Source organism: Drosophila rhopaloa, unplaced genomic scaffold, assembly GCF_018152115.1.
Source record: "Drosophila rhopaloa isolate 14029-0021.01 unplaced genomic scaffold, ASM1815211v1 contig_47, whole genome shotgun sequence".
Classification (NCBI taxonomy): Eukaryota; Metazoa; Arthropoda; class Insecta; order Diptera; family Drosophilidae; genus Drosophila; species Drosophila rhopaloa.
The window spans coordinates 4,157,961-4,185,802 of record NW_025335142.1 but is presented as its reverse complement, the minus strand read 5'-3'; the positions used below and the strand labels follow the sequence as shown (position 1 = coordinate 4,185,802).

Genomic DNA, 27,842 nt, shown 5'->3' with positions numbered 1-27,842 from the left:
TATCACTCCTTATTCCTCTCTTGGCCGACGAGTGTCGGGAATGACTAATTGAATAGAGCATGGGCTCGTATATCTCGCAGATACGTATCCGCCAGATACGTTAAAGAAGGCGTGAGCCCGGCCTAATGGCTTCGCCCAGCAACATGTTGCAATTAACGCTCTTCATTTGTCAATTGGCCCTGGCAACATTCGCTGCCAAAAGCTGGCAACATGCGCAGAGAAAGCGCTCTTCTCTCACCATACACTATCCAATATGTAGATATGTATATATTTCTCCGATTCTCTCGGATTCTCAGCTCTCCGGTTGCGACGACGATCGCAATCGCGGCGCGCAACATGTTGGCTTCAAACCGGTCTGGCCATGAACTTGGTGAAAGAAGCTACCAAACTGAAGCTCCAGTTGGGAGAAAAGTCTGCGCCGCGTTTTCCGCTTGGAAATTTTTAAAAGACGCTGCCATCCAGCGGCCTGGAACATTTGTAATCCGACGTTAGAAGTCAGCGGATCGTGGCCAAAAAGTGTCCCAGCCAACTGGCAAAAAAAAAGTAAAAATACTTCTGATTCCTGACTCTGGACTTCGCGTGTGTGTCTGTGCCCGAAGATTTGGAGTTACTGTTAGTTGACACTAATACGAGAGCGAGTGAAATACGAGAAATACAAGAAAAACCGAACGTGTATCGCGAGTGCAAAAATAAACAAAAAAAAAATAAAAACCCAAAAAATAGGAAAGAAAATCACAAGTCCCCAAGAAAAAAAACGTAGAAAAAACCAACAGAAACCTGACGAAAACGAAACTGCAATCTTGGTCAAAATGGTGCGGTTAACTGCAGCCTGGAGCTGCTTTTTGGCCCTGACAGCGTTTGTATCTGCTGCTGCCGCCTCCACGGCGGATTATCCGGGTGTTATCGAACTGGTGGGCTATAGCAATCGCCGGGCACGCACCTATTTCCAGGAGACACCACGCTCCAATCCTAATCCCCAGCCCGGCTTAACCTCGGCCAAAACCCGTGCGGACATTGAGACTGTGAAGAGGAATATCCGGAAGTACGATCGTTTGCTGGAACTGGATACGAAAAATCTGCCAGAACAGCAGAAGGATATGCTGGCCAGGATTGTGGAGAGGGTGGCCAGGCTCAAGGAATCCCTGGACATTGAAGAGCAGCAGTTTAACCAGCAGGAAGCCACTTCCTCCAGGAGCAGCAGTACATCGAGCACCACGCCTCAGGAAACGGAAGCGGAGACGGAGCGGGATCAGGAGTCCATTGAGCAAACCACTCAGCCACCCTCTGGATCCACCGAGGCCGAAACGGATCCTACCCTAATCCTGGACGAAACCACTCTGCTGGAGCTGCAAAATACGATGAACGAGCAGGCTGCCATGAGCACGATTATGAAGGAACTCCCGACCACCACGGATGTGAGTCAGCAGCAGGAGGCGGATTCGGAGGCCACCGATGAGGAGGGTGAAACCACTTCACCCAATCTGACCACCCAGTCGGAGGCTTCGACTACCAGTGACGAATCCCTCACCGAATCCACCGATCCCGATGATCAGTTTGTGGCTGCCAGATCGAATAACAATATAGCGGCCATAACGGCAGCGGATGATCCCGATGGCACCACCACAACCACAGCGAATTCGGGCAGTCAGCAGCGCACATTAACCACCATGGGAAAACTGAAGAATAGGGCCACGAAGCGACCTTTCGCCCACAAGGTCACCGCCGCCCTGAAAAGAGGAGGTCAGCGTCCGAGCGCCGTGAGTGCAGCGGCTGCAAATGCGGCAGCGGCCTCGAAACCGAGTGGCAGCACCACCTCCACCGCCAGTAGCACCACCCAAAAGCAGAAGATCGCCACCAATAGCTTCCAGCAAAAGCAGCAGCAAGCGAAGCCCCTGCAAAAGGTTACACCCTCGATAGGAGGCGGTGGATCTTCCAACCCGTCCTCATCATCGATTCCTTCGGCCACCACAAATTCAGCATCGCCAGCCCTGCCAATCGAGCAATTGTACACACGTACTCCTCAGGCCAATATTCCACTTGCAGCAGCGGCCGCAGCAGCAGCAGCAGCATCCTCATCCGCGGCAGCTCCAGGATCTGGAGGATCAGCCGGATCGGGAGCCACGCCAGCCACCTACAGCAACCAGCAGGACAGCATGGTGTACGATGCTCATGTCAATGCATCGGCCTTAATCGACAGCCTTAACACAAACGCTCGCGAGGAGTACTACCAACAGAAACTGGGAGCGGCCAACAAGGATAATAAGGTAAGGCAACATTCTATTAATTGGGGTTACACTTTATCCAAAGAAAAAATTATCCAAACTGCCAAAACTTTACTCAGAAATAGGTATCATTATTGTTATACTTAATTTTTTATTTTTGTTAATTTTATTAAAGATACAGTAAAGGCATAATAAAATTCCGAAAGTCTTTTAGTGAATAGGGAGTTTATTAGGATTTAAATTATTACAATATTTTACTAAAAGAAACAATTTTCTAACAAGCCATTATGTTTTGGCATACATTTTTTGTTTAACTTCCAAAAAGTTAAACATACCTACACCAAAATATAAATAACCAGACCCTACATCATAGACAAATATTTAAGGGGATCTCCCAACTCCTTTCAACAAAAAATACTGTCCATTCTTGGGCTTAATTAGCAATGACCACCGAAAACAACAAAGTTCGAAGGGGAAATGTAGAAAGGGGAAAGGCGTCGAGCGCCTGTCGAGCTAGATACATATTTCCCAAGACAATGGGCCTAGTCCCTGGGACTGAGACATCTCTGGACAAAAAAAACGGAAACCGTTTCGGGCTAAGCAAACAAAAACTGGAAGAGCCAAAGTAAAACCCCGTTGAATGTCAAATGCAGAATTATTGGAACAACTTGACTCTCAAACTATAACAACAAAGCAACAAGCGATGACAACGACAATGACAACAGCAACAACACGAGGGCAGCATAGACATAGTAGGAGCCACAAAAAGTTTAGAGATACACAGAGAAAAACCTATTAAAAAAGTATAAAATAGGTAGGCCTTCAAATATAATAACTAAATACTATTCCCTACAAAACAAAATAATACAAGTAGTTGAAATAGCCACAAAGAAGGGTTTATTAATGTTCCTATATTTGTGCTTCTCCAAATTGTTAGCTAAAGTACACCTTTTAATGTTAAATAAGAAATGATTACAAACAAATTATTTATAAAATATGTTCCTGAAATTAACAACAGGCAGTAAATTTATAAATCTCATGAGGGCATTATAAAATGATCGCAGACTATATATTTTAAAATTTTCCCTCACTGTATAGGGGTACTGAGCTGGGTTGCCGACTCGGATAGTTGGCCAAAGCTGGCCACTTGTTATAAATGGAGCGCCTCCAGGTCTTTGGCTTTCCATTGCAAATCGATTGTCATAAGCTGGAGGATGGCAAAGGGGAAGGGGAAGGGAACAGCCTGGAAAGCAACCAAAACTTTCAATACAATTGTTGAGTGGGTCAGTTTGTTTGGGTTGGTTCGGCAGCGTATCGTTTTGTTTTCTGCTTTTTTTGATGACATGGACAAGGGAACTGGTCAAGCCTTATTAGATACAGTCAAGACGGAAAACTGCAGTCAGTGAGACAGCGATGAAGATGGAGGGCATCTGGCCGGAGGATCGGCAATGATTTGGGCAGGCAGGCATCGGAATGCCTGGCAATTTGTTGCCACTACTGACCTATAAATTTTGATGTGCACCTAACAATGATGATTGGTAGTGGAGGCCGGAATGACTTCGCGTTTGAGTCGGTTTCAGAGATTCTGCGCAAACAACGACATAATTTATGGCCATAGTGCGATCGGCTATCGATGCAAGACGACACACATAGCCCAGCTTCCAGCCCCCATCCTCCAGCTCTCAGTTCCCAACTACCGACCAAGATCATCGACAGGTTGAGCAACTCACTTACCCAGCAGACGGAAACAGGTTGAGTTGGCGTTGCAAGATTCTAAGTAGCCTGGACTTACCTGAAATGAGAAGAGAATTAAACTAAATGAAAATGTTTCACTTGGCCATGGGTGGTTGAGTCACTGGTTCTGTGCCGGTCGTGTGCCTAATTAAAATGGCAGTCACATATCCGCACCTAAATGGGTTGCCAAGTCCCCGACCAGTCTAATAAAGACTTTAATTGTTTGTTTGCTGGTTCAATCGATCTGCAGATTAATCGAACTGCTCTTGTGCGGTTAGCATCGTTTGATGCCGTTTTAAGTAAAGACTGTGAATGGTTGAGATTATGGTTGCCGCACTGGGAATGTTGGTGAAATTTAAGAATGTGTTGGATTAGGCCTGGGTCCCAGTCTCCCAGATAATTAAGTCGGGGAAAGTTAAGACCTGAGCCTTTCATTGCCAATCCCAGGAGAAGGTTCTCATGGATGTTGCATTTGATTAAGCCAAAAGACACTATCCCGGCTAAAGAGCATTACGCGACAAGCGCCCCTCTCAGCGCTTCTCAAAATTGTAAGCTTATACGACAGCTAATCCTGACTACTACTTAGGATTTTCTTGTCCAAATAAACTATTAAACGAGTGGCTTCCGGAGAAGAAAAGCAGTTAAAACGATCTTTCCACACTAACACATCACCTGCTACACACAGCAGTGCACCTTGGAAATATTCCATTGAACAAATAAATTGAATTAAATACCACTGAGTGATCATTAATTACAATTCAATGCTCGGACATCTAGCATTTTAATGGGGCTTCGAAAGGTCATAAAATCGAATCAAAGCCCCTCAAGACAACGACGCTCATCAGAGGAACTTTATGAGCTACCCGTGATGGTCAGCCGAAGAGAATACCCAGAAGATGATGACGCTTGATCAGCGGAGCGTCAAGCGCTGGGCTGGGCCTTGATTGCCGGCTGTCGGTTACCGCTAGGAATATCATAAATTAACGATTAAGCTCAGATTTGTTTACGGTTACCGCAGGGGAGAGGAAAATACGAAGAGTGCTTTGGTTTGGTTTTAGCACTGTGACCGCGTGTAATTAACACATTGTTAAATAGATTTGAGCCTTTGGCCAGCATTTTGTTTTTGGCAACAATCGAAAGATGAAAGCATAATTGTTACATTGCCAACAAAAGAATTGGGGTTCGCTTCTTCTTCGCCGCTAATTTGCATACAAATAATAATAGAAGTAGGGGGAAAAACTTTCGCTGCCAGTTGAATTTACACGCTTTCTTCTCGAAACACAATCGACTTAGAACTGCAAACGAGGCTAAAGACCAAAATGTATTTTGTTTGATTTGTATAGACAAACCGATTGTGCTTAATTATAGAGGGCAAACCACCGTTAGTTCGTTAGCTAGTTCTATGGCTAGGTCATGTCTGATTCCGGCTGCGATCTTCTTCGCATGAGTTGCAAATTCCTCGGCTCCCCCTTTTTCCCTGACACTCTGGTGATGCAACCACCAACATACGACTTTTTCACGCTTCCAACTCGGCTAATTATCGGGGAGGAGGAGCAGGCCCAGAGGCTTGGCATGAGCCAAAGCTTTGGAAAGACCACCACTCATAATAATTAATTATAGCCTTTCCATATGCATCACACAAAGAAGCAAAAGAAAATTTAACTGCAGTTTAATGCTGAGCAAAGTGTAGGGTATGCCGAGTCTTATGGAAGGTACCAAACCTTGAATTAGTCTGGTTTTCAGACTAATTAGAAAAAAAGCACCCTTAAATTAATACGGAACTCCTATCCAATAAGATATTTTAACGATCTCTATGAGATTATTCAACATCTTAGGCTAGGCAATTGCCAATTATCCAATTTGTTACCAAATGCAGTTGAGAAATTACTTATTTTCCAATTGGTTGAATATAAAAATCAGGCATGCAACGAAAAGAGGTGAATTAAAGGCACAAAACAATATTATAAAGTGATTTACATATATAAAATTGAATAAAATTAGGCGAACAAATTAGAACCTATTAGCAAAAGAAAAAATAACTAAATTATTACGATAAACTAGTTCACTGAATAGATAGATAGATAGCTTAAAATTGCAGAGATAATTTCACTTAACCTAGACACTTTGCACAAGATTTATTCGGTTAGTTAACTCAAGTTAGTTTGTATATGACCTCTTCCCCAACTATCCATAGTAATCAGCCCAATTCGATCACTTTCAACCCAACTTTCGATGGCGTTTTCTTCTTCTAACAAAGTTCGACTCGTGCCTCGTTGCAGCAGCAATGACACTAACAATTTCACAAGTCATAGAGCATATAATCACAGCCTTGGCAGCCAAGTATGTAACCGAATGGAAAACATGAAAAATAACGTTGAAAAAAGTGAATTGCAGTTAATGTGGATTTCTAGAAATCATAATGAAATACGAAAAAAAAGAGAAATGAGACGAAGGCGGTGCCAAATCAAAGACAAAGGAAAATTCTCCTATGGTTTGTGAAAGAGTGTGAAATTTGTTGTCCAACAATTTAACAGACATCGGCAGCTGCCGCCGATTTTCCCTATACACATTTAGACACATGTGGACAGCGGAAGAAGGCGTGACTTGGTCAGCCGATGATTGACATGCTGAAGTAGCATGCCAGAGTGCACTTATCGAGGTCTGTCTGTGGATCCGCGTGTGTGGGCTGATCAAAGAAGCCAAGAAAGTTGGCGGGTGGAAAATGCAGGGGAATCAAGCATGAAAAGTTGATCTATAGTACCTCTAATTGAAAGTGGTTAAATGACAGCTGAAACAATTCATTGAGGGGGCATTAAAAGGTATGCAAATAATAGGGTAAATCTAATAAATTAAAAATCTATATATTATACTTTTAATCGATTTAATCGATGTAAAGATTTGAAATCGAATTCTGGTACAATTAAAACTCACATAGGTTTAATATCTTTAATGTCGTACTATTATTGATTAGAAAGCGACTTCAGTTTCCGACATGTAAACTTCTGTCCAAAACATCACAAACATTTACCAAATTTCCCCTGGCAATTCAAGAGACTCATCAGCTTAGAGCTTCTCCAATCGTAAAGTCAACACCTCATACATCAAGAACTCTTCCACACCGAACCTCCAAGACAAACATTTTCCCCCGAGCATGATCCATTACATCACAAACACAGATTTTCAGGGGGGGAGAGTGGAGCATACGTCTATCCGAACATGTTTTGGTCAAACATTTACCGCTTTGTTTTATCAATTGCTTGTTAACACAAACACATGCCGACAGAGAGATGATTGAGCTGACCGTTAGAGCAACGACATTAGACGCCCAAAGTTATGCTAATTTCAGATTGTTCAGAAGGAAAGGCTCTTGGTGAAATGATGATAAACCAGAGACAATGGCGATGCCATGGAAAACTGGTAGCAAGTTGCAATCACACAGAAAAAAATATCTTTGCCACCTTGGTCTATCATATCGTATTACACTTGAGGCAAAAGTTAAACATTTTCAATGTAAGCTTTATAATATAAAGTGATGTTTAAATATTTTCAAAAAAGCCCACTTTAAAAATCATAGAATTACCCTCAGGCAATAAAACCTTGTAAATACACATTTTTTAAAATTATAAATTCAAAATTTAAATGCTTAAATGCTTAAAAGATATATATTACCCATCTATCGTATTTACAAAAAGGTTATCTTTAATTAATATTAAGCTGATTATGATATATCGCTTTTCTCTGTGTGCAACGGAAGCTGCATATCTGCTATCGAATGCAAATGAAAGCAGTGATGCAGAAAGCTGAGAAGGCTGAGAGAAAGGGGCAGAGATATGCACTCATATATGATTAGGAAAAATCGAACAATGCTCCGACAATCCAATCCAATACAATCCAGTCCAATACAATCCGGCAGGCAGAAGAAAGCAGAGACGCCGCCAATCTTGTCGGGCTTTCTAACTTGCTTGTTTTTGTTTTGGGAAAGGGTTTTCTGTTTCTGTTTCTGCGATGATGATGATTTATTAAAACTTTTACTAGCAATTATAGTTGGGAAATGGGCGTGTGGACTTCACAAAAAAAATCTCACCCACTAATAACTGTAATTTATTTGCCCAACCGGCGAAAATTATTTCTCTTTGATTGGTCATCACAAGATACTTTAAAGCAGAATCCCAGAAATGCGAAATGAAAAGTGAAATCCGGCAAAGGGTTGGGGCAGCAAAACAAAAGCCAAAACAAAGGCCATAAAAACCGAGCAAAGAAAAGGGAAAAGCAAGAGTAAAAATAGAAGTGGAAGCGTCTTTTCAATTAACCCAAGAACCCGGCCAGATAACTATTTGGTATCTGGGTAGCGACTGCCCACTGTGCCCATTCCATAATTTATCGAACGATGCGCAATTTATGGCAATGACTCGAGCATCCAGAATTGGCCATTTGGCGAGGCATTTATCTCGCCGCATGCTCTTCAATTACGGAATGGAGAGACAACTTGGAGATCCCAGCAAGATCATCAAGATGGAAGATACTTCTGAACTTTAATGACGTCTGTAGTCGGTCAGGAGATGACTTTCAGATAATTAAATTTATTTACTAAGTGTTCGTAACGGGGGGGCTATAAATTTAAATAACATTTTATGGATAGAAACAAAAGTGTCTTTTAATTTAAAATAAGAACACTTTAGAAAGGATTATATGATTCCTTCTTTAACATTTTTGTCTAAAATTTAAAATATTATTTTATTGTCGTTCAGAATATAAAAATACATAAGGCAAACGCTTGTATTATTTTACACAAATCATTTGTTGAGCGAAAATCAGTCAAATCGTGCAGATAAAAGACATTGATATACTAATGAGGGCTGCACTTTCCATTGATCGTTTTTCTCGGTTTAGAGAGAGAGTGAGAGTGTAAATAGTCATTAGGCTGACTGCCAAAAACAAACTACATCAAGTTCGGATAAAACAAACCTGACACCTAGACGGGGAAAAAAATGTGTAGGATGCCCGGCGAATAGCCCTCCATTGGCATCTCCCGCATCGAAACGACTCACGACCAAATTAAGATCTCACAGCATTTGGCAACTAATTGCAAATGTCTCTACTACAAGTCGGGCCCCTCGAGATGCCCTCGACTTGGAACAACTGCAGCTATTTGCATTACAAAGACCCAAACGACCTATGAGGTACTTCCAACATCTTTCATCCGCCTGGCCCCGCTCAAACTCCATCTACTTCCCATCCTGGCCATCGAATTTGTGTCTTTGTCTTGCGGAGTTTTTGGCCAAGAGATTTGGAGACCCGGCATCGTCTTTGGCTTTCTTCTCTGGCTCTCTGGTAACTTTCTGCTGCTTTGGCTTTCTAGGTCGTGTAATTGTACATACAACAACAGCGCCGAGGAAAACCAATTGCATTTAAATCACATTTTTCTTTGTTTTTTTTTTCTTTTTTCGTTTGGCGCATTTTCCGCTTCTCTCAATTTTATGTTTTGCCATTTTGATGGCTAATTCAATTGGTGCTGCCGCTGCCTTTTGCTATATCAAATTGATAAATAATTTATAAGAATGGCGAGAGGGTATCCCGGCTTTTGAACATTTATGGTCTATAAATTTAATACACAAATGCACTTATCCGAAAGCAAAGAATACACGAAAATATTCAAACCTAATTTGTGGTTTTCGGTTCGCTCTCGTTGGCAAGACAGCTACACGATCTGGTTTGATCTGAAATTCGAGCTTTGATTGCTTTGTCAAGCTTGAGGACTTACTTAACTATTGGCGATTGAATTGATATAAAGAAAAATATAAGTCTGAAATACAGTCACTGTAAGATATTTAAATCACTACCTACTGTTAATATAGGTATTCATTATTACAGGGTTTAATTATGTATATTTTGATGAACAGTAGGCATTTATAGCATCCCAAAATGTGCTGTAAACCGAGGGGATTACTATTTAAAATCACATTTGTTTCTGGGCCAACTAAAGGCCAGAAAATCTCCATTACAGGGGGCATAAGCTTCCTGCCCAACGATAAGCCTGGCCATTTGTTAACAATTTTATAACATAGCGGCGGCCATAAAGCAACCCAAGTCGATGCCAAGGAGCACGCTCTAGACCAACAAATTATGCACCCCGCCCAAACAAGCAAAAAGGAAACTTTTTGCGCATTTCAAGTTGAGGACAAGGAATTACAATTTATAAGCAAAACAAGAAAGCATAAATAAATGCAGCAGCAGCAGTGGCAGTAGCAGTAGCAAATGTTGCAACATCGGACCTGAGGAAGAGACCAAAGTCAGGGGGCCACGCCCACGAATTAGCAATTTAAATGTCCTCCGAATGCCACCCAGAAAAATGCTAGCATCATTTCAGGATCTAAAAACATTTCAAGATATAGAGGATTCAGCCCACCCCCAAAAGCACTTTCTACAGGCGAAGATATAAATATTGCGAGTCCAACACCCCGGCAATCTGGAGTAAAAGTTGTTGCTCCACTAAAAACAGCTGAAAACAAAAAAAAACCAAACAAAAAACTAAGGCATTATAAACGCTTCGCATTGTAGATTTGCCATTCAAAATACAATTTTCAACATTATTTCGATCGTTGATTGCATTCACCTGTCGTGAGTGAGTGTCTGGAGTGATTTGAGATTCGAGTTTTGAGTGGGTTAAAAAATGCTGGTTGCATGTTCGACTGGAGTAGGAAAGTCTCTCTCCATCTTTCCCCATTAATTGCAGGCAAGCATAGAAATCGCTGAATTAACGTTTGGCCCACAGACCTTTTGGGGGTCAAAGTTGCTCTCGACCGCAAATCGAGTTTTGATTTTTGAATTTATGGCTCATTGCCAAATTACCAGATTGCTTTCTTTGTTTTGCCCATATTTTTCTTTAGAAAGTGCAATTAATTTGTAGATCTATGATTGCTCATCTACGATTAAAAATAATGACAGTAGGCCGACGAATGAGTTTGGGTACACAAATTATAGATAACCAGAAAAATTTCAGGGAATCGATTTTAAGATACCAGAAAAATATAAAGAAAATTAAATTATAAAACTAGCTTGAATAAATCGTTAAATTAAATAAAAATGAGTTTATTTCCCAATCCTATTAAATGTTAAATTTAATATAAATGCATAGTCAAAAAAAAAAGGATTGCATGTAGAAATATAACAATAAAAGTAAACTAAAACACAAATCAATACGAGCACTGAATCTTTCAATCAACTAGGAATTGACCACATAAATTTGCCAGCTGCTCATCTTTCATTCAAATCTCTTCAACAAACAAAACCAATAAAAATCGCAGCTGAAAACATTTTCATTTTCATTCCTTTTGTGAGCTGTAGAAAATTGGAAATGCATTTGACTCCATCAACTCCACTTACAGCGAGTGTGGTCAGGTCGGATTTTTGTATTTTTTTTTCATGTAGGCCATCTACCGCCAACTCTGGCACACTGACAGCTGATGTTGCTGCTGCAAATGCTGCTGCTGTTGCAGTTGCTGCTGACAACTTGACACAATTTTTAATAAAAGACGACGACAACGAGCCACAACAAGCCGGTAGAGTGTCAATTTCCATGGCCAGGAAAACCCGAAACCGAGAAAGACAGAGGTAGCAAAAATAGGAAAAAAGATTGGAAACTGCAGCTTGAGGCTGGAAACTCCTTGAGCCCGAGTCGACTTAAATCAGACAACCGCATATCGATAGGTAAAACCCATTTGAAAAGCCTTTGCCAGCGGATATTACAAGTGCTTACAGCTGTTGTATAGTATGGATAAATATTGTTATAGCATTGCCATTGCCAGGGAGATATGTATAAGCAACTACAGAAAGTTGTGGGTTGTGTCAAAGCAATTTGTATTTATGTTTGCCAGTGTTTGTCCGGTCATTTGTCAAATATTTCCACGGCTAAACAGTTGGTCAAACGCCACTGCTACTCGTACTTTCCCAGAAACAGAAGTTCTCAGAGGTTGACTCCGGCTCAATTATGTGCGAAGATTCCATCGAAATCATTAAAATAACAAATTGGGCACGAAACGCAGTCCATAAAATGGACAAAGCCGCAGAAACTCCTTTTTGGTTTGCCAAAGAAAATTGAGTTGGTCAACGAATGCAGATAGTTTTCGGAGGAGAGGAATTGGTGGTTAAGTGGTTAGGCTTGGAAAACCGCAAACGGCAAAATGGTGCAAAAAGGGTACAAAACCACCGGCAGGCTTCAATTATGGTGTGTCTGGGAGGGGGTTTCGAAAAATGCGCTTTCTAACTGCAGCCACCAGTTGCCGTATCCCTATCATCATGAAGTCATCGAAGTTTATCATCATCATCATCATCATACACAACCGAAAAGCAAAAGTTTCTTTATGGGCTAAAAGCGTGTGCGGTGGGCGTGGCATTTGAAATGGAAATTTATGCCACAAGATACTAGATACAAGCCCAGGCCAATATGTGTCATTTGTGGTAGTCTCCTTGCAAATCCCCCGCCTTTTCCTGGAGATTCCTGGTCAGACAACACTAATTGAGTTCAAAGATCGCAGAGCATGGAAAAGTGGGAAACACTCGAAATTCAGTGGAACTTTGCAAAGTTTTATTAATCATTATTCTGGCAAAAGGCGAAGGCATAGGCAAAAGCAAAAGCAGGCCGAGTTACCAGGTTCCCAGGCACCCATAACACGACCGCATCTTCAATCAACGTCACAAACTCCGGTCCTAGGCTGCGGTTCCAAAAACCGGACCCGAGGAAGGCCGCGAAAATTAATGAGCGAATCCCTCGCCCTAGACACTTTTTACATAGGCGGGCAATATCGAGTTTGACTGCTGCTCGCATATGGGATATGGGCAGGATGATGGGCAGGCGCAACAAAGTAGTCCGCATCTCAAATGGTTGCACAGCCATAGGACACACGATGATGATGACGACGAGGATTGAGGATGCCACCGATTGTGACAGGTTTATGCGCAGCGAATCGTTGTGAAATTGGGCGTTCCATTATTCAAATGGTTGGGGAAATTTGAGAGTGAAGCGGCATTGATATATTGCAGTGATTTTGAATGGTTACTCATACCCATAACTTTAAAACTGCTTTTAAGCTTAAACACATCTTTTCAAGTAAACACATCTCAATAAGTTAATAAGAGCTCCTTATCGGGCTTATTACAAACATCTCTTTCAACATTATTTGGGATGAATAAATACAAAATTGGTTGGCACAAAAATATAAACACGAATAAAGATCACTCAGAAGATACTAATTCTTAATAACTTTTCATTTTTGAAAATATTTGCACACATCTTACAATACAAAATCATAAACATAGGCAAGAAAATTCGGTTTGAAAGTGATTGCGCACAATTAGAACAGTAAGAAAGGAGACTACAAATATCTTATTTTTAAGAAAAGAAACATTAAGAAATTATTTAGCTTTATAACAATTTGTAGGGGAATATAAATTATTGCTTTAAACGACAAAATAAATTTATAAAAATCTCCTTTTTCTTGTTTGCTGTCAATTCGAATTGAATTTAGAATTATTAGAAATAAGAGGTAAATCATGATCAAATCGTAAAGTTACTGAGTTAAGGCTTTTGGGAAATAAATAAAATGATATCATAAAAGAATGTCCCGTTTTGAGAATCAAGTTCCACCCCAATCAAAACGTGACAAACGCCAACGCGTAAACCTCAATTCGCTGGACTCAATCCTCCCGTTTGGTCAAGACCCGGTGGTGGCATCCTCTCCCAGAAGATACCTGGTTGCTCCGGCCGCTGGATGCTGCCGGCTGGCATTGAGCATCGGAGTTGGGTAATTTGATAGGCGACAACTAGCCAGCCACGGTTACAGCCGACAACCGACAAACGCCAACGGACCTGCAATGGTGCTAGGAAGCTGTGGAGCTGTGGAGCTATGGAGCTACAGGTACAGCAAAAAGTATCTCAACGTGTGCGTATCTTTTACAGTGCAACAAGCAAGTGCAACTAATAAATTAATGTGCCTGCCAGCCAGCAGCAGCAGCAGCATCAGCAGCGGAGAATGGAGAAAGAGCAAGATACTGGGGGCCTTGTAACCACTCATAGTTGGCTGTCACCTGGCAAAATGAAAGCCACAATGCAAGCCAGCCTCGGATCATAGCGTGCTAAATTTGCCAAGCAGGCAGCCAGGCAGTCAGGCAGCCATGCAGTTGGCATGTCAATGGTAGATACAAGATACATTCGTATCGCGAGGAATGCGCTGCGTTTGCATACGAGATGAGCTGCATCTTCTGCCTGTTGGGTTGGGGAAAAGAGGGCTGACCTGCATAACGGTGCCGCTATGGCGATGGCGATGGAACGAACTACAGAATGAGCCCAGACTCTCCGATCCGCTCGATCTGCCGCTCTTTATCATTATCCATAATAATAGAGAATAGACAAGACCGAGACCGAGACCAAAACTTAGAAATCCAGAGACTCACAGACTCGGAATCTCAGAAAACCAAGAGATACAGCTTTCATAATGCTGTCCATTTTGATTATCATTCACTTAATTATGATTGATAGCTGTAAATGCCGAGCTCAGCCATGTATCTATTAGATACCATTCTTGGCTGCCGATTGGCTTTACTGTTAAGCTCAACGAACGTATCTATCTACACGGTCCATTTTCGTTCGGCGACCACGAAATGCAAATCCAAATTACCCGCGACTGTGAAAATTACCATGTACGACCAACACTAAATTTGTCGTAAATTACAAATGACCAAAGGAGACAAAAGGCTGACTGACTGACTTCATCTCCTCTGGCTAGATATGTACATCAAAAGTATCTACCTGTTATGCACTTGGCAACTCGCTGCTCACAAAAAAGAATATCAAGAAAAGGGTTATGGGATGGGGTAAGGTATTCGCTTTATATCGCCGACTAGTAGTTTTTACAGTCTAAGAAACATTAGTCATGGTTGTCGGTTGTTAAAGGAGCACTAACTTAAATAACTAAATTAGAACACTATTTGTAGGGTGAGAATGTTCATTTTTTAAGAATTGAATGTATTTAAAATATAGAAAATACATATTCAAATGTTGAGAATGAACACTATTTTGAGGGGTTCCAATATAAAGTTTCGTTTGTAAATAAGACATAGAAATAAATAATATAAATATATAAATGAAATGTAATTTAACCCAAATTATTAACTTAAGCATTTACAATTAAATTTAAAGAAAAGGTATATTAATGTTTTTAATATTAAAAAAAGATTTTCGAAAACCTTTTCAAAAGAATCAAAGAGTCTGAGGCTTCTTCAACGACAAGTCGTTTCCTTGAGCGAGTTTTCCCTGACCCCTAATCAGATACCTAGAAACTCATTCGCATTCCAATCTAAGCTCGTGCAACCTGCTGCAAGTTGGCTAATATAGACATTAGCCAAGTCCAATGATTCAACCACAGAGGAATCACTGCACCGTGTTCCCTTCAAGGCGGAAGCTAATAATTAACACAGAAAAAAAACACTGCGCACTGATAGAAGGAAAAATGTAAAGTGGAAAATGGAAAATGCAAAGCGCGTAATGTCGGCATTTTTATCTCTCACCTCTTTTTTCTAGCCTCCATGGCGGAAAAAGTCATGCGAAAAAAGATTGTCAGATGCAAAACAAAAGCCGAAACGTAGCCGCAGGGCGAAGGGGGCGTGGCAGGAGGCGGTGAATGAGATGTGCAATGTGCGCTACTTTGATAAAATAGAAAAAAATTGGCAAGACTAAAAAAAAGTAAAGAAACCAAAGAAAGTCCAATAAAAGAAAGTGTTTGCCCCCAAGGCCCCAAAAACCAAAGAAGAAGATGTCGGGAAAAAAAAGAGCCAACCCAATGCACATTATGTTACAGAAGACGATGAAAAATCGAGACAAAGCAAACAACTGCAGTAATTAGGCCCGACAAAGGAATTATATGGATATTTTTCTTTTTAATTTAAAATCCCACTCGAAAGTTAATGGCTTATTTATATTAACTCTACAATAAATTGATATCCCTTGGACAAATCACTCTATTTAAGAATAAATTAAAGACATTCTTTACTTTATCAGACCCAAGAAAACACACATTATTTAGATTAAATGCTTAGTGTCAAAACCTCGGATAAATTTCACAAATTTAGGTTCATTAATTTCGGAAGTTTTAGTTTTTAATGAGTTTGGCTATGATTAAGGAGAGAAAATGAATTAATTTTTATACGCTTCTTAAAAGTTTTGCATTTCAACCACCCAAAAGTTAAAATAATAATGGTTTTAGCTTTGCTTTTTTTTCACAACAAAACAAAAAAAAAGTCGCTTTCTTCAAAATTACGTTTTGTATTCTCTCTAAAAAAGATTATACCATTTAAATTCCAATTTAAGTGAGAATTACCTATTTATCTCTGGCTCAATTATATTTGCAATTTTGTCTGAATGTTTCGGCCATTATTTTGACACAACCAAATACTAATTTCGCTTTCTTTACCTTTTTTATTTCTTTCAGGTAAATACCTCTCCACCACAATGACCATATAGAGTACGTGATTCGGAAAACAAAGAGGAGGCTGAAAGTTTAAAAAGAACCGAGGTTTTGGCCCCCCAGTTTGGCATAGAGTTTATTATGCGTTTTAGCGGTAAAAAGCAGCAATAACAACAAACAACCAAAACATTTTGACCGTTTTGCCGGTCTTTTGTTCGGGGTAAATGACCAGTCCCAAAGTATAGGCCATCAAATAGTTATGGTTTCGCTTCTTACACCTTTTCTTCGCCTCGTTTTAAGTGAATTTGTTCGGCATGTTTGCCTTAAACAAATATACAACAATGCGTATGGGTTTGGGGGCTATTTGGGTTAGCTATTTTATATGTTAACTGCGGAAGAACATCGAAGAAAGTGATAGCTAATGGAGATCTAAAAGATGAAAGTGATTTTTTAATAGAAATTTAAATAAAGTGAACAGAAAATGTAGAACGAGGCTAGGAATTTTATTAAGGCAAGGTTTGAAGTGTTTATAATTGAAGCACGAGTTATGTTTCCATGATATTTTTAGGTCAACATGAATTTATTTATGATTCAAAAATTATGCCCACAGTTCTGAACTATTAACCGTTTTAGTTATAATAATTGAAAACGTTTGTATAGGTTTTAAAACCATTTTGGTCTATTTTAACATACACAACGTGCTTATGGAAAGTACTCAGACATTAAGAAAAAAATTGACAGAAAGAGGCAACAATAATTCACTTAAACTTTCCCAATGTTAAATGTTAACCTTTTCCGGCCTTAAAAATGTTCCAAGCATCCGGCCGGCCTCATATCGTAATATTACCGGCTAATGTCGGACTTCCCTTTGGTATCATGACCGAATCGTTACCGTAATGGCTGAAACATTAATTCTGTCCCATAAAGTGTCCCAAAAAAGAGACAAGCTCCGAGTTACTAATAAACGTGCATTAAAGACCATATCATAGCTGGCATTAAAACTCATTAAAGGTTCAACAAACCTTAACCAACGAGCCGAAAGAACTGTTAAGGAGACCGGACCAATGGTCTCCCCGGTGGCCACGAAACTAGAACAATAAACTCGGCCAGCAGCAGCGGTTATACAAAAAAGTAAAAAAAAAACAGCCAAGTAACGAGTAGGGAGCAAGAAATGTAAAAATATTATTATTACGGCACTGGGCATTAAAGCCAAATGTAGTTCTGGCCAACTGGCCGAGGGCTTATGACCAAACATAAAAATACCCTTCCTTGGCCCGAATGGCATTAACGACAAATTAGAACATATTAGCGTTCGTTCTGCGGTTGACACATTAAACGGATTCCCATTCCGCCTCTGATTCCCACTTCGATGCAGTTTCATCATCATGGCCAAGATGACAATTATGAACACGTCTTTGGCCACCAGCTCGAATTGGTTATGGAATGTAGTGGCTGCTGTTGGATTATTTAATAATTTTCTTTTTTCACTTCCAACCAAATCATGTAATTGCCTTGTATGCATCTTGGTTTTCTAATGCACAGAGAAAAATAAGGTAGATATTTTAGGTCTCGTAATTCATAAACCATTTCTAATTGTGCAATTCATCTAACTCATTTCGATTTTCTCTTATTATTCTGATTGATAAATCATCAGGCTTTTGATTTTGTTATTGTTATAACATAAAGTTTACAAACAATTGTTTAAGTGCAGCTGCTGCTTTGTCTTTGTTGCAATCTGTATTCCGTATCGTCATCTTCATCGCGACGCGGCAAACCACAGCTCCACCTTTGTTTGCCGTTTGACAAGTTATGCGCAGAAAAAACAACGCAGAAACAAAAAATTGTAACACCGCCTAAGATGGATATCAGTTACGCATGCGCAGCTCAGAAGGCCGCATCTACAAAGAGCCAACTTTGGCCAGCATTCAGCGGCCTGAATGTCTAGGCCAGATCTGGAATGGCTTAAAGGAGCACAGCAGCAGCTGCTCGTTTTTAGATTCATATTGAAAATATATGGAATTGTTTAACCAAGTAAAATGCAAAAGGTTCATAACTTCATTTCAAAAATGATTTGTCGATTAAAGAGGCATTTTTGTATTTTTAAATCAGTTAAGACTCAGTAAACTTTTTAGAAAGAATTGTCTGTTATACTTTTGTTTCCCCAATAGATTTCGAAGATCGGCCCTTTAAATATAAACAATAAATGCATCAACAAGAATGTTAGTTTACAATTATTTCGAAAAATAACCTTGAGTTTACTTTCAATGAATCAATGTACTCAATTACATAGTCGAATTTAAAACCCGGAATTAACTTCCTTTCTCCTTGATTAGACTTTTAATCAAGAATGCATAAACCGAACTATAACCTCTCAGATTTTATGCAACACATCCGTTAGCCCACGTTTTTTTTTTTACTGGTGTCCAGTTATTCTTTCAAGCACTACGATTTATTGAACATTTTAATTACAACCTGCGGACATAAACAACTTGAGAGTGTTGAGAGTATACGAGAGCTTGGGGCTACTCAGAAAACACCAAAAACCCATAGAAATCTGGGAAGAGGAAAAGGCCCAGCTGGGGGTTCCACACTTGACTGCGATGCGAATGACTTTTACCGGGTTGGATGCTGTGCGGGATGATGATGCTGATGGCGATGATGATGATAATTATCAATTGCCCGGTGCAAAGCGGAAAAAGCGTTGGGCAAACAAATAAATAATGGTAAACAAACAAACAAACGGCTTTGTGCCGGGATTTGCATGAGAAACTACAGTTAACAGCGAAACAACACAAAACTCGAGTGAAATGTGTGCGAGTGTAAGATTTTCGGTAGCTTGTCGTGTCGAATGAAAGAAAAAGGTCCGAAAAGAAAGATACATCCGTGAGTAGACAAACTACTTGAAACTTCACGCTTTATAAATAACAATAAAAACAAACCTCGGGCGCAGAACTTGAACGAAAGTACTTGAAATAAATTTCGGTTTCACTTGAGGCATAAAATTAAATAACAAACAAACTGAGAAAAGTAAAAATCTTAAATAATGGCAACTAATTTTCCGTTCTTTCCCACTCAAAGTGGTAGGTGTGAGACACTCGACGACTTTCACGTTATTAAATCAAATTTCGAAATGAAAATGAAATGAAAATTATTTATTAATTGCGGCCATAGCCATGCAAATTTCCATTGAATCCGAGCAAGAGACTTGAGCCTGAGAAGTAGCTATCTACAGTCAAAGCGGTGAAATTTTATGTCTCTGTTTTTTTCTCCTCTCTTGAATCTCTTCAAGCTGATTTGAATAACAAGTGGCGGGGTTTTCGCATCTGCAAGATATATAGATACAAGCTGCCGCTGCTGTCAGTTACATGCGTTTAACTTTAGCTCCAGTGTTGCTTCTGCTACCGCTGTCTCTCATTAAAAGTAAATTTCGAGATGCTGGCATAAATCAAGCCTCTAAATGGCGACTCAGCTACAAGAAATATATACCCGTACAGGGTGCACAAACAAACACGATGGGCATAAGCTTGCATGCCCGGAGGACTTGAAATCCGAGAAGTGCTGATGACTGCAGGACTTGTTTGCTAAGCTTGTTAGGTGGAATAACAAAGGCCAAAACTGAAAATCAACTTGGCTGTGAAGTGGAAAAGAAAAATGTGGCAATTTGTTATTAAGAAAATGGTTTATTACTAAATTGAAGATAGTTTGGGTGAGATTTTGGGGCGTTAGCAGAGATAATAATTAATAATCCTTAATACTTAAAATATTTCAAGAGCTCTTAGAATGCAAAGCTATTTTTTGCCTTGTGGCAAATTTTAAAGCAACACTTACAATTTTCGGAATGGAAAATAATTAATATATAATTTTCTCTCTCAACTTCTTTAACTACTCTGCTTCAATCACATTTTAATTGATGTTTGGTAGCTAATTTTTTTAAATTTAAAATCCCCAGTCTAATTTGTATAGAGAATTCAATGTAATTTGATTTATAAATCAATTGGTATACTCGCTTTCTCTTCAATTACATTTGTTTTACGAATTTTCTTCCATTTTAAGCTGTCGAAAACTCATATTTTTCCCAGTCACTCAAAAACGCATTTTCGCAAAAATAGCTCGCCGAATTTTCCCCCATCAATGGCTCGTCAAGAGTCCGCTAATCAAGTGGCAATCATTGCCATCGAAACAAGTCAATAAGCCAAGCATTCATCAGCAAACAAATCACGCATACGTCGTGTTGCACATAGCTAGTTTCTGCGATTGCCACTGCAATTTACTGTTTGTTGTTTGCTATTTACCATTCGATGTTGTTATGGAACAAACAAAAAGAAAATTTTCCACGTCATTTGCCCAGGCAAATGGCAAATAAAAAAAATTAGCAGCCAATACGAAAGAAAGAGTTGCATAAAAGGAAAACTTTAAAGAGCCATTCTGCTAAAGGAAAATCAACGGAAATGTCACTTTCTTTTCAATCAAAACGCAATTCATGGCACTCCAAAAAAAACAGAGGGAAAAAACCCAAACACGAAGTGCAGAAAAAGAAACACAACCCGTGAAAGGTCGCGTCGAGATTCCAACTCCAAGCTGCAGTCCAAATTGCAGGAAGCTGGCATCGGAGAACACGATTTTCAAGTGGCACTTGGGTGGGCAGGGAGCAAAAAAGCTGGAGGGGCATGGGAGTATCTCTTGCTAACTGCCACTGGCTGAACTTTAACCTGTGTGAAAAGCGGACACACAGCAACAAAACGCTTTAATTTGCAGTTCGTGGAAAATTCTTTTGGCTTAGGGCCTAGTTAGGGATTTCCCCCCTTTCCCGTTCCCGTTCCCGATTCCTACATTGTAGGCACATGGTAAATATTTAAAAATGTACTTAACCAAAGTGAAAGAGACAGGCAGGCCAGCAACACGGAGGAGTGGAAACAAAAGCATTGGCGGCGACAGTTTGGACACTTGGACAGAAGCGACAACCAGCTGACGCCAAATAGGGAAACGGAAAAGCCAAAGTACAAGCGGCAAAAATTCAATAATAATGGTCAGGGTCAGTGTAAATCACTCTACAGAAAGGAGCGACCCAAACCGCAACCTGGACCTACCTGACAGTAGGTGGCTGAATGGTAAATGACTGACATGGGAAGTACCGTTTCTTTCCAGCGGATCATGGCCCGGCAATTTGGCCTAAACCAAAGATGCTTTCAGTTCAATTATGTGCTAAGTAGGAAAGGGAATTGTTTGAGTTTGGCGCTGCGATTTGGGGCGCTAGAAAAGGGAAATGGGGTTCAAGGTGGCTGTAAACTAGATCGATAAATTGTCAGCTGAATGGAAAGCTGCCTGGGACTTAGAGCAGCTTTAGAGGTGCATAGACTAAAATGTTTTATGGAAAAGTAAAAATAAAATGAGGAACTATATCGAATTAAGTTGACTCTACATGTTCAACATACAATTGGATACAATTGGATTGCATACAACAACGATACACTCTAACAATTAACTCAATTTATAAAAAATAAATACATACATTCGTCTTTATTAATCCAATTATATCATAAAATTTATAGATTTGTTACCTTTTAGTATAAATTTTAAATTTAAAATGGGTATTCACCAAAAATATTTATTTAAAATTTAATAAGAGTAAATATACAATTTAAATCGATTTCAATGAAAAAATCCAACAGGAAGGTGATATTAGTAACTTATAATACACTGATCTAATGACCCATTCCAGTTAAAATAATTGCGTTTTGTAATTCTTTCGTCTACTGAATCATCTTTTCTCAACATAAGGTAATGAAATCATTAAATTCCCTTGCTCCATTTCAAACTGCGTACCCTCTCTCATGTTCCCAGAATTTTCACGCATTGATAAACAAGAAGACAAATTACAAAATAATTAAACAAATACCGAAAAAGGGAAAAGTTGTATAGCACATATAAATGAAAACTACCTTCAATTGTGTCATAAATGCCGACAAAAAAGTTCCCAAGTAAAGGTTGAAAAACTCAACTACGAAACTTTTTAATAGTCGAACAAAGGGGAAGGGAGAGATGAAGGAACAGAGTATCCTGAGTTCCCCCTGCTGTCGGTAAAAGTTTTCCAAAATGAAAAATAACTTGGGGAAAACACTGGGAAATGGTCGCAGGAAGGAAGTGGCTGATGGGTTGGGTCAGGTGGGATGGAATGGAATGGGGAACAAAAGGGAGATGGCTGGAAAATACAAGTAAAAGTGCGTTTGGCAGTTTACCCGGTTACCCAGGGTTACCAAACACACATACCATATATATGCTATATACTCACACTCGACTTTACGCGGTCCCCTCCAAGTTGCATCAATTTCTTAATAACTTTGTTCCCCCTTCTTCGGCGGAAAAGGCGCGTTGCAACGCCAGGCGAGCCAAGCAATTTTGTGTGGCATTATGTGAGGGTCTCGTTTGCCATTAACCCGGTTTGGCCAAGGCAACTCAAATCAACTCAAGTCGACTCTTCTCGGCTCAAAGTGCTTTGAATGCTTGCTAAAAGTCCGTCTCTGGTGCTGCGGCTCCCATTTTTTCCTCCTACTTTGTTATTCTTTAACCGTTTTCGCGTCTCGCAAGGTTATTATAAAATAAGAAAAACGTAATACGTCTTTGGAAATCGCCACTTTGAATACCCTTTCAGAAACATATTTTTCAAATGGTTGAAAAAGTAAAAATTAAAACCTTTTTCGATTTTATCAATTTCTTCATTTTTGGCAACTATCTAGCCATTTTTACAAAAATTTCCTGTCCTACCGCATAATTTGATTAATGTTTTATTATTTATTTTATAACAATATAATTTTAATAAAAAACCGAAAAATGATTATTAGTTAGTCCCTGGCTCACTTAGCTTCTATAACATTGGCTACGTTTTTATTACACCATTCTAATAAGATTATGGTTTTAAAGATACATTTTGGACATAACCAGTTATAAATATTTCACATTTACGCTTCAAAAAGTAGTATACATTTTCTAACATTTTTCTGGTGGTTGTTATAAAAATGTCTGCAGAAGTAACAAACGCGTTCAGAAAGTAAAAAATATTTTATTTGATAAATCGAATTACTTAGAGGAGCTTAAAGTTAGAAATACATTTACAATATGACTAGTAAAATATTATACACTAATACATAGTTACTTTATGTACGTAATGACAATCCTTTATAACTTTTCCAAACTTCTGCAAAATATGACAATACCCTACTGTGAGAAACGAAAACTTTTGGCAGGGCGATGGGTTGGATTGGGATGGGGATAACGCTCCCGGGGAAGCGTCAATTTCGCACTTCATCCAGGCGGTAGACAAACAACACTTTGTAACGCCTCGACAAGACACTTCGTCTGCGGTGCAAACATTTGCCAGCTGGCCAACAGGGTTATACCACCAACTTTAATTGCTAGCCAAATAGAAGATGGGAGGCAAACCCTTTTGGCCACATCAATCAACAGGAGCTGATTCTCATCGTTTCCAACGCTTCTCATTTTACAGAAAACGGCGACAGCGAAACCGACGAAATATCATTATTATCCGCACAATCAGCACATCTATCTGCTGCCCGAGTGTGCCATTCAACAAGTTTGTAATGCCGTCTACGTGAGACTCAACTACACCCAACCACTGTGCGCCTGTCCATCAAGGTGAGTTGCTGGATTGGGACCCAGAGGTTGGACCTACCCACTTGTCACTCCCGGCAAGTTCTAATTAATCCTGCAAATCTAATCCTCTTCCAGATATCGTGATCCCTGCTCGGCCAGCCTGAATGAAGATGATCAGCATACCACAAAATTGGTTGGCGATAATAAGAAGAAGGTAAGCAGACTTATTCCCAACCGAGTTACTTAGATAATTGCTTTGGCCACGACTGGAGGATCTCTTGGGAACCGAAAGTGGAACTGGCAGAATGCATTTCTAGATCATTTGTTAGACCACTCTCGGTGGATCATTACTTCAATAGATAGTTACAGGTTCTCACTGGCACGACTCCACATCATTGGCTGACCACAAATATGATTTGATCTCTTTTTAAATGAATTAATGGAATTGATCAGTATGAGGGCAACTTAATAGCTAAGATTGCTGGAAGAAGACACGAATTTCATTTTTTATAATTGTTTAAAGTTTGGATGGAATTTATTAAGGGAACTTGAAAGTCTCATCCATATTATTTATTGTGATTGAGCAGAATTTAGTTATTGTGATAGTATTTTTATTGAGAAACGATCATTTGTAATCGGGTTGTAATTTAGGTCCAAGTATTTTAGATAACGAATTCCTCCCAACAATGCCAGATAAATAATTTAGCTTTGGAATGAATTTTAACAAATTAAATGCCATGCCTTAGGCAGAAAATTGAATAGAAATATAATTTTTTATTAAAACTTTAAGAAACATTTGTATTTTCAGTGCAAAATATAGGTTTTTTACTGGTAGAATATATATAATATAATAATTTATACAGAAGAATTCTACAGAGAAACAAACTTCTTTTATTTTTTAAGAAAAATCGCATGGCAGAAGACTTTCTATTCAATTAGAGAATTTCACAAATCATGAAAATCGGGTTTCTGTGTTTTTTACAACCAAAATAAACGAAGTACCCAGGAAAATAAGATAAAATTCTCTTCGGCAGCACACACACGCCATGATCATATAATTGAGTATCATTTGAATACTTAGAGAAGATGAGTGCTTTTTAAGAGACCACTCCTTGAAAACCATTGGGAATTTCACAAAGCAGTGGTCAATTAATGAAAAGCACGATAGCTGGAAGCCAGCAATATATCATTTGATCAGTTGAAGATCGCCCCGCGAATTCACCCAAATTGAGCCTCATTTGTTGGATCACCGAATCGTAAAATTGATTTCTGGGTCCGCAGCGCAGACTCTCACTGGAGGATCTGCTTCCCAGCCACCCGAAGGCACGATCAATTGGCCAGGTCAGTAAGAAAATCACCTTGTGGGCTGTGCAATGCGGTTCGCCTGCGGTTTGCAGTGTTATTTACTTTATTGCCTGGCCATGATCTGCTCCTTCGCCCCGATTTTCCCGGTTCTCCGCACCTTTAATTGAGTTATAAATGCGAACAGCGTTGCTTGGCAAAATGTTCAAATAAATTAAATAATAAAAAGCATTTCTAATGGCTTAATGGACACGCCGAGTGGTCCGCAGAGTGCACTGTTTGTGGAGTGTGGGCAGTGCCAGACATTGTCATAATTACACTTCACTTCACCGTTAAATGCAACACTTGCTGTTGCTGTTGCTATTTCTGCTTTGCCGGAACTGTACAGCAAATTATGAAAATGCGTTTAGCTGGAAAACAGAAAACAAGAGCGGGGCGTTAGGAAAAACTGGAACAGCCGGGCGGACCACATTAACCTGAATGCCAGCCAATGAAGCGAGCGGAAAATGGGTAGAAAAAAAAGAAAAGATTTTCCCAATTGGCTGACATGCAAACGAGCGCCTCAAGAGTCAATCAAATTAACGTTCGGCGAGCAGCACTAACAGTAGCTCAGGCTGTAAATCAGTTAAAGGACAATCATGTTGGCCAATTGAAAGCGTAGCAGAATGGCCAAAGTCAGGGCAATTTGGCCAGCAAAGTGTTCGAGCCAGCCCACCGGCTTTATAGTCTAGTATAGGCAGATCACCAAATCAAAGCCCAGGGCGCCGGCTGCTCCTTTTTTTCTGCTTCGTATTAAGTGACAGCTTGTCCATAGCGTTTAGCATGCTAGCTTTCAATTTAGAGTCATGATCGGGATCGGAATGGGGATCGGGGTAACTTTCTTTCCTGCCCTGTGGGCCAAAGTGAATGGCTAATGGGCGGACTATTAAACCAAGTCTGCAGTCTAGACAGACTGCACTAAAACAAAAGATTTGCCACACCACTTGCAGTCATATAGCAGTTTTACGGTTTTGACATTTTTAGCAAGTTACGAATAGTGACGGAAATAGCAAGATTATATTGCACATTTCATTTGAAATAGAAATTGTAATAATGTAACTTTCAGTCTAGTTAGATAACATTTTTTAAGTAGCTCCTTTTCAGGTCCTTTTGCTTTAGAAAAACATTTTTGAAATAGATTTTTATACCCTTGCAGAGGGTATTATAATTTCAGTCAAAAGTTTGCAACGCAGTGAAGGAGACATTTCCGACCCTATAAAGTATATATATTCTTGATCAGCATCACCAGGAGAGTCGATCTAGCCATGTCCGTCTGTCCGTCCGTCTATCCGTCTGTCCGTCCGTTTCTACGCAAACTAGTCCCTCAGTTTTAAAGCTATCTGCTTGAAACTTTCCCAAAAGTTGTCTTTCTATTGCAGGTAGTATATAAGTCGGAACGAGCCGGATCGGGCGACTATATCATATAGCTCCCATATAACTGAACGATCGGAAAAGCCATAACTTTGGTGTTTTTAAAGATAAGAAGTTGGGATTTTCTATGGGTTTTATTTTTGGCCAATCAATCCGACATACCAAATTTCATAAGGATCGGCCGACTATATCTTATAGCTGCCATATAACTGAACGATTGGAAATGCCATAACTTTGGTGTTTTTAAAGTTAGGAAGTTGGGATTTTTTATGAGTATTAAGAATGCATCATATGAATAGTTTTGGAGAATATAATAACAGAGTATTCTGCAAGGGTATATCAACTTCGGCTCCGCCCGAAGTTAGCTTTCCTTTCTTGTTTTAAGTGCATTATTGTATTTCCCCACTTATATTTAAACTTTTTGTTTTCCCATGTTCCATGTTTAGGCCATCACGTTGGCCAAGACCTGCGAGGCCACCACCGAGATGCGCGAATGCCGTTCACCCAAGGATTGGTCCCTTCTGGCGCTCCAGAACACACGAACTGGCAAGTCGCACTACCTGGTCATCTGCCGCTGTCCCGATCACTTCAAGATGGGTACGTTTTTAAATTAAACAAGAAAAGCACTGGCAGAAGTTGATATACCCTTGCAGAATACTCTATAAATTATATTCTCCAAAATTATTCATATGATGCATTCTTAATACTCATAAAAATCCGAACTTTCTAACTTTACAAACACCAAAGTTATGGCATTTCCGATCAATCAGTTATATGGCAGCTATAGGATATAGTCGGCCGATCCTTAGAAATTTGGTAGGTCGGATTGATTGGCCATATATAAAACCCATAGAAAATCCCAACTTTCAACTTACAAACACCAAAGTTATGGCATTTCCGATCAATCATATATGGCAGCTAAGGATATAGTCGGCCGATCCATGAAATTGGTAGGTCGGATTGATTGCCATATAAAACCCATAGAAAATCCCAACTTTCTAACTTTACAAACACCAAAGTTATGGCATTTCGATCAATCAGTATATGGCAGCTATAATAGTCGGCCGATCCTAGAAAGGTAGGTCGGATTGATTGGCTAAATATAAAA

General features: G+C 39.7%; 2 protein-coding genes across 2 annotated transcripts in view; one reads left to right on the top strand and one right to left on the bottom strand.

Annotated features, from left to right (window-relative positions):
• LOC108045859 (elongation factor-like GTPase 1) overlaps window positions 1–27,842 on the bottom strand; it is an 80,385-nt gene that overhangs the window by 46,693 nt on the left and 5,850 nt on the right. The window lies entirely within an intron of this gene.
• Window positions 462–27,842, top strand: part of LOC108045866 — a 30,099-nt gene continuing 2,718 nt past the window's right edge. The window contains exons 1-4 of the mRNA XM_044461531.1: window positions 462–2,264; window positions 23,916–24,064; window positions 24,158–24,236; window positions 27,181–27,331. Of these exons, the coding sequence (XP_044317466.1) occupies window positions 810–2,264; window positions 23,916–24,064; window positions 24,158–24,236; window positions 27,181–27,331 (1,834 nt within the window). The 5' untranslated portion in view covers window positions 462–809. The remainder of the gene's footprint in view (window positions 2,265–23,915; window positions 24,065–24,157; window positions 24,237–27,180; window positions 27,332–27,842) is intronic.